Below are 8,072 nucleotides of genomic sequence, written 5' to 3' on the forward strand. Positions count from 1 at the left end.
CTTGGGGTGGGCTCCCCTCAGATCTTTTGGCTTGAAGGTGGGGATGGGCTGGGGCGGGGGGAGGTCCTGTCAGGTAGCTGGGAAATGTGGGAGTGGGGATTTTAGATTCAGATATAGTGGGGTGTGGAGCACAGGCAAGAGGAAAGCTATGGGATGAACATGTGTCTTGGGTCTCCAGGAGGTCATGATTCCCACTCAGCTGAGCCCTCTGTCCCCTCCCTGCCACATAGGTGGTGCCCAGCCTGCCAAGCAGCCCCGGACCAGGAGGTGTCGACCTAGATCTTCAGAGAGCAGCTGCAGCAGCCAGGAGACACTGGGACCCAGCCCAGCCTGCCCCAAGAGGCCCTGCCCCAATCCTGCCCCTGAAGCTGGAGCAGCCCCCTGGGAGCTCCTCACATCCAGACTCTTCACCCAAGTGGGGGCGATGCAGGCCCTCATGGAGGAGCTGCAGGCCCCAGGGGGCGCCTTCCTGCCTTCCCCTGAGCCCCTGGCCCCCAACACTCAGTCAAGCGTCCCCCAGCGCGCCTGGCTCTCCTGGCAGCTGGCACAGACTGGTGCCACCCTGTACAGGGCACTCCTCCTTCTGGACACACTGCTGGCCAGCAGCCCTGCTCCTCCAGCCAGCAGCCCCCCAGGCCTGGGGGCCCCTGCTCAGAGCTGGCCCTCAGGACCCAGTGACTCCACCCTTCTTGGGACTGGTCGAGCCTCACCTGGAGACCACCCACTGACTTCTCCACCTACCAGCGCTGGGGCACCTGCCATCTTGCAGCCCACAGCACCTCCTCAACTTGCCCTCCCGCCCAAGCGACTTACTGCCCCAGGTTCTCCTAACAGACAAAGACTGGATAGCAGAGGATAAATCCTATGTTCGGAGGGGCCAGACTGCAAGGGATGTTGTCCCGAAGACTGTGTGCCCGCCCATGTGCTTTGCTGGGACCTGAGTTATCTCTTGGCACCATTAGCCTTGGTATGGATGATCGCAATGCAATAAAGTCAAGTCTAGAAATACACATGGTGTCTGTGTGTTCTGCTATGCCTTCTCATTGCCGGGTTTGCAGCTCCAATCAGGGGTGTTTGGGGGTGGCTTCAACTGCTCATGAAAAGCCTAGGGAGTGGTGCTGGGAAGGGGTGCGCCCTCACTGTGCACAGCTTTACTTAGTCAGCACATGGACCCACAAGCACCAGCGGGAGAGTGCTGTCTTAGTCCCTGCCCTTCACACCCACCCCAGGGGGGAACTCCCTGACCTCTCTCCCATTTGATATTCTCTTTGCACCCAGGTTCTCTCAGTTTCAGGGAAAACACAAACAAACCAAACAAACAACAGAGCAGCTGGAGGGGGGCAGGTGTGGTCGTTGGGGTGGGATTCGGGCCTTGGCGCAGGGCTTTATGCGCACTGAGTAGTACTGTGTGCAGGGACCCACACACAGCAAGGATCTGGCTTCAAGACCCAGGCTCCCCACTACCAGCGGGGGGTCAATTCACAAGTTGGCAGCCAGGTCCGCAGGTGTAGCTCTTTCTCTCCCCTCAATGTCCACCCCTCCCATCTCTACTTCTCACTATCTTATCCAAATTAAATCAACAAACGTACAAAAATAAATAAATAAAAACCTTTCACATTGGCAAGCACGAACTGTAGCCTCCTATTTTCCGCACCGAACCTCAGCGATCCCTCAGCAGGCAAAAGATGTAGGTGAATCAATATTTAAATAAAGAAATAAGAAGCAGATGCAGATGCAGAAGCAGAAGAAGAAGAAGAAGAAGAAGACTAGGAAGACGAAGAAAAGGAGAAGTCGCAAATCAAGGGAGTCTGCCGGCATCTCAGAAGAAGAAGAAGACGAGGAGGAAGAAAGAAGACGAGAAAGACAAAGAAAAGGAGAAGTCGCAAATCAAGGGAGTCTGCCGGTATCTCAGCGGGTTAGGCTCACATGGTACAAAGCACGGGGACTGGCCTCAAGATCCTGCTTCTAGCCCACGGCTCCCCACTGGCAGGGGAGTAGCTTCACAGGCAGTGAAGCAGGTCTGCAGGTGTCTATCTTTCTCTCCCCCTCTCTGGCTTCCCCTCCTCTGTCCATTTCTCTCTGTCCTATATAACAACAATCACATCAATAACAATAACAATCTACAACAACGATGAAAACAGCAAGGGCAACAATGAGGCCATCAATAAGTAAATAAATCAATAAAAACAAACAAACAAATAAAATAAACATCTCCAAAATAGTGCCTGGAGTTGTGGGTTGAACACATAGGGAGACGGAGCCATCCCCATGATCTTCATAGTCAAAGATAACAGTGATAAATATTTTTAAGCTGAATATCAAATTCTACTTAGCATCCCGGTCCATTCAACAGCCCTGTGGGTAAACAATTGTCTTTCATATCTGAAAGCTTTCCCAGCGCCATTATTATGTAGAGATGCCTCAGGTTCCTCACAACTCTGGAGTCTATCCATGAATTTCTCTCTGGCAGTGGCTTTGGATATGAATCCGAGTTTTCCTTTAGACATCTTCCTGCCATACACACATATCTGCATGCAGAGCTAAGGCTGCATGCTTCCGTGTCAGCCCTCTGCAAGCCCAACAGACATTTCTAGGTGTTGCTTGGCATCCACCACGGTGGATGAAAAAAAACACACCGAATTCATGCAACTCCTCTCTAAGGAATTTCTGTGGAATCTTCTATTGGAGACAGATTAGTCTTTTTTTATAGAAAAAGTTCTTTCTTCTTTAAAATATTGTTCTTTACTTATTTTTGAATAGAGACAGCCAGAAATTGAGAGGGGAGGGGCAGATAGGGAGATAGACAGAGAAACACCTGCAACCGAGCTTCAAATGCCTCGTGATACTTTCCCCCTGCAGGTGGGAACCAGGGCTTGAACCTGGTTCCTTGTGCACAGTACTGTGTGCGCTTCACCAGGTGTGCCAATGCCTGACCGCTGTGTGGAACAGCCGGCCTGCTCTGTTGCTGTGGTCTATTTATATAATCATTGTTTTGCCTTAGACCTGCCTTGCCTGCAGGCTATTGGTTCATCCCACTGGTTAGAACCTCGGAAACAGCTGCTAGGGAAGCTTTCTACCTTTAGGCTCTTTACTATTCTCTACCCACTCTCCTAGCCATTTACTTTTCCCACTTGCCACTTCCGGATATATATATAGATATAGATAGATATAGATATAGATGTATAGCTCTATCTATCTATCAATATATATATAGATATAGAAATCCATATCTATATCTATATCTCTATATATGAGTTATCTCTGATCAATAAGAGCATTGCATTGTGTTCCCGCTCCACCACGAGTTCCTGGTCTCTCTCTCGCGTCGCTGAGTAAGCAGCAGCAGCCCAGATTGGCTCGGGTGGAGTTCTCAGCAACCCAGAGACCACGTGGCCGGGAAGAAATAGCCACAACGAATGAATGCTAGCCCGGCAGCCCTGGAGATAGACTCTTGTGTCAACTTTGATAGAAGGTGTCGGGCTAGCTTCGCGGGCAGGAGAGAGAGAGTGAGAGAGACGACCAGGGACTCATGTCTGAGTGGTACACAGTTCCGGCTTTAGACCTGTGGAACTCAGCACAATCTAAGCTATCTCTAATCACAATCCTGTCCTTATATATCCTGAGGCAGAAGTGTCAGGTCCGAAGAGGATGTACGTAGGATAGGGGGTGAGGAGAAGGAAAAAGCCTGCAAAAGAGTGAGGATTAAACCAATGCCCTAGAGGCAGGGCAGTGCTTAGTTAACAGTGGTTATGTAAATAGAATACAGTGGTAAGCAGGGGGGATTCAACCAATGAAACAGAAGGGGTCTTAGAAGCAGAATTTAGAAGCAGACCAACAAGGAGGTGCACACATGTACAAGTTCAGAGGAAATTACTATCATCCTCATCATTATTACTATTTGTTTCAAAGCCAGAGCATACTGCTCAGTTCTGACTTGTTGTGGTGCGGGGAATTGAACCTGCGACTTTGGAACCTCAGGCACCAGGGACTCTTTGCAAAACCACTCATGCTATCTATCCCTGTCCGGCATTTTGCATTCATTTCCACCTTAGAGTTATTACTTTCCATAGGACAGAGAGAAATTTCAGGGGAGAAGCTCATGAGACACTGTGCTGAACACACTTGTTGGCCAGGAATCAATGTCCCCACCTGCTGCAGGTATGAGGGTGGCTTCACAAGCAGTCAACCATGTTTCAGGGGGGGTCTCTCTTTCCCTCACCCTCTCTGTCTACCCACCCATCTGAGTTTCTCTCTGTGTCAATCGAGTAACATAACGGAAAGTATGAAACAGAGAACAAGGTCCCCCCCTGCTCATGGGAATAGCGTGTGTGCGCAACAGGTCTGGACATTGCCCCGGCTGACATACAAGTCTGGAAACACAAAGGAAGAGGTGCAAAACTGGACTAGTGTCAGTGGTCATGCCCTGCTGAACACACCTGGTTAAGGAGCCATATTGCAAAGCACAAGGACCAGGGTTTGAGCCCCTAGCACCACCACCACCCCAGCCACAGGCAGGGTGGATGCTTCCCAAGAGGTGAGCAGGTCTGCAGGTATCTAGCGTTCTGTCTCAACCTCCATCCAGATCACCCTCTTCCCTACTTCTCTCTGTTCTGTGCAATGAAACAGAAGAAAAGTCAACAAAGAAGAAGGAGGAGGAGCAAAAGCAGGAGGATGTGGAGAAGGAGGAGGATGAACAGCAGCAGCAGGAGGAGGAGGAATAAGAGGAGGAGGATGAGAAACAAAGGGGATAATGGCATCCAAGAGTATAGGAGGGGGATTCCCTGAGTCTTGGCAATCACCCTCATGGCTGGCTGTTGAATAAAAATTATATTCACTTCTCTCACCAAGGTCTGAGAAGTTTGGTTTTAGATAAGAATGCTGGGAGTCCAATAGGTCAGGGCTTCTGTAGTGTTCTCTCTGTCTCTGATTCTCTCTTTCTCTCTCGTTCTTTCTATGTCTCCCTCATGTGTGTGTGTGGGGGGGGTGTGTGTGTGTTTCTGTTGTGTGTGTGTGTTTCTGTTGTGTGTGTGTTTCTGTTGTGTGTGTGTGTGTGTGTGTGATCTCCTTCTCCAACAATAAACTAAGGAAAGGAAATAAAAAAATGCCTGAAGTCAAAGAAGTGGTGGTGGTGCAGCCTATTTTGGCATCTTCATGGAACTCCAAAGTTATTGCCTTCCACAATGCCCCCAGGGCACAAAGTACAGAGAGTGAGCAGCCCAAGCTGCAGCAGGCAGCAAGGAGAGGAGGCCCCACCCTAATCCTTTCACTGGCTGATACCTTGGCAGTGGGTGTGGTCTCAGGGGGCTGCATATAAGCAGGCCCCATCAGCTCAGTTGAGTAGAGGCCATTCTGCTCTGCCCAGATTCCAGACTTGAGCATCATCTGGAGCCCTGGCAGAAATGGAAGAAGCTCCCAGAGGCAGGAAACCTGGCCAGAGACAACCAGAGACAGGAGGTACTGAGCACAGGGAACACAGAGTGAATCGCTCCAGCAGAAATCTGTCTCTCCAGGAGAGGAGAGAAAACCCACATCCCCCAGTGAGAAGGATGAAAGGTGAGGCTTCAGTGGCCAGAGAGAGTTGTGCCAGCAGAGGAGGTGAGCAGCTAGGCTGAAGCTGCATGCACAGGGGTTTTGGCCTCTGTTTGGGCTGGACCCTGCTGGGCAAACAGCAGCAGGTCCCCTGAGATCTGCCCTTCCCAAGGCTGGTGTGGGGAGGCAGGAAGGGAGGGAGGACACCCTCAGGGGAGGGCCAGATTGCCACTGGGCCCTGGCTCTGAGGGTGCAGACAGTCCGACAGTGTGGGTTTGGGTTGACAAGAAAGTAGCATCCAGGACTCACGCACTGAACTCTGTAACCACCCCACCCTCAGAGCACTCCGTCCAGAGCCAGGTGACGAGCTGGAGCTCCAGGCAGAAGCGGGAGAGAAGCCCCGATGGAGCCCCCAGCAGGGGCCACAAAAATCATGGACACAGGCCAGAGAACAGCAAGGCACCCCCTGCCCCAGGTCAAGAGAGAACAAAGCACAGGCCTGACCACAGGCACCGGGCTCCACAGCAGCACACAAGAGGTAAGTGTGGGGGAGACACAGACACCCTGGGGACATGGCCCTCAAGGACTGAGAGGAAGGGGACAAGGCTTGGGGTGGGCTCCCCTCAGATCTTTTGGCTTGAAGGTGGGGATGGGCTGGGGCGGGGGGAGGTCCTGTCAGGTAGCTGGGAAATGTGGGAGTGGGGATTTTAGATTCAGATATAGTGGGGTGTGGAGCACAGGCAAGAGGAAAGCTATGGGATGAACATGTGTCTTGGGTCTCCAGGAGGTCATGATTCCCACTCAGCTGAGCCCTCTGTCCCCTCCCTGCCACATAGGTGGTGCCCAGCCTGCCAAGCAGCCCCGGACCAGGAGGTGTCGACCTAGATCTTCAGAGAGCAGCTGCAGCAGCCAGGAGACACTGGGACCCAGCCCAGCCTGCCCCAAGAGGCCCTGCCCCAATCCTGCCCCTGAAGCTGGAGCAGCCCCCTGGGAGCTCCTCACATCCAGACTCTTCACCCAAGTGGGGGCGATGCAGGCCCTCATGGAGGAGCTGCAGGCCCCAGGGGGCGCCTTCCTGCCTTCCCCTGAGCCCCTGGCCCCCAACACTCAGCCAAGCGTCCCCCAGCGCGCCTGGCTCTCCTGGCAGCTGGCACAGACTGGTGCCACCCTGTACAGGGCACTCCTCCTTCTGGACACACTGCTGGCCAGCAGCCCTGCTCCTCCAGCCAGCAGCCCCCCAGGCCTGGGGGCCCCTGCTCAGAGCTGGCCCTCAGGACCCAGTGACTCCACCCTTCTTGGGACTGGTCGAGCCTCACCTGGAGACCACCCACTGACTTCTCCACCTACCAGCGCTGGGGCACCTGCCATCTTGCAGCCCACAGCACCTCCTCAACTTGCCCTCCCGCCCAAGCGACTTACTGCCCCAGGTTCTCCTAACAGACAAAGACTGGATAGCAGAGGATAAATCCTATGTTCGGAGGGGCCAGACTGCAAGGGATGTTGTCCCGAAGACTGTGTGCCCGCCCATGTGCTTTGCTGGGACCTGAGTTATCTCTTGGCACCATTAGCCTTGGTATGGATGATCGCAATGCAATAAAGTCAAGTCTAGAAATACACATGGTGTCTGTGTGTTCTGCTATGCTTTCTCATTGCCGGGTTTGCAGCTCCAATCAGGGGTGTTTGGGGGTGGCTTCAACTGCTCATGAAAAGCCTAGGGAGTGGGGCTGGGAAGGGGTGCAACCTCACTGTGCACAGCTTTACTTAGTCAGCACATGGACCCACAAGCACCAGCGGGAGAGTGCTGTCTTAGTCCCTGCCCTTCACACCCACCCCAGGGGGGAACTCCCTGACCTCTCTCCCATTTGATATTCTCTTTGCACCCAGGTTCTCTCAGTTTCAGGGAAAACACAAACAAACCAAACAAACAACAGAGCAGCTGGAGGGGGGCAGGTGTGGTCGTTGGGGTGGGATTCGGGCCTTGGCGCAGGGCTTTATGCGCACTGAGTAGTACTGTGTGCAGGGACCCACACATAGCAAGGATCTGTCTTCAAGACCCAGGCTCCCCACTACCAGCGGGGGGTCACTTCACAAGTTGGCAGCCAGGTCTGCAGGTGTAGCTCTTTCTCTCCCCTCAATGTCCACCCCTCCCATCTCTACTTCTCACTATCTTATCCAAATTAAATCAACAAACGTACAAAAATAAATAAATAAAAACCTTTCACATTGGCAAGCACGAACTGTAGCCTCCTATTTTCCGCACCGAACCTCAGCGATCCCTCAGCAGGCAAAAGATGTAGGTGAATCAATATTTAAATAAAGAAATAAGAAGCAGATGCAGATGCAGAAGCAGAAGCAGAAGAAGAAGAAGAAGAAGAAGAAGAAGAAGACTAGGAAGACGAAGAAAAGGAGAAGTCGCAAATCAAGGGAGTCTGCCGGTATCTCAGAAGAAGAAGAAGACGAGGAGGAAGAAAGAAGACGAGAAAGACAAAGAAAAGGAGAAGTCGCAAATCAAGGGAGTCTGCCGGTATCTCAGCGGGTTAGGC

General features: G+C 52.4%; 1 protein-coding gene across 1 annotated transcript; it reads left to right on the top strand.

Annotated features, from left to right (window-relative positions):
* Window positions 1-5,897: 5,897 nt before the first annotated feature.
* On the top strand, window positions 5,898-7,082 carry LOC132540759 (uncharacterized). The gene is made up of 2 exons (XM_060198957.1): window positions 5,898-6,067; window positions 6,366-7,082. Exon 2 carries the CDS (start codon window positions 6,560-6,562, stop codon window positions 6,992-6,994), a length of 435 nt encoding a protein of 144 aa, XP_060054940.1. The 5' UTR covers window positions 5,898-6,067; window positions 6,366-6,559; the 3' UTR covers window positions 6,995-7,082.
* The last annotated feature ends 990 nt before the right edge of the window (window positions 7,083-8,072 follow it).

The sequence above is a fragment of the Erinaceus europaeus genome, chromosome 10, assembly GCF_950295315.1.
Source record: "Erinaceus europaeus chromosome 10, mEriEur2.1, whole genome shotgun sequence".
Taxonomy (NCBI): Eukaryota; Metazoa; Chordata; class Mammalia; order Eulipotyphla; family Erinaceidae; genus Erinaceus; species Erinaceus europaeus.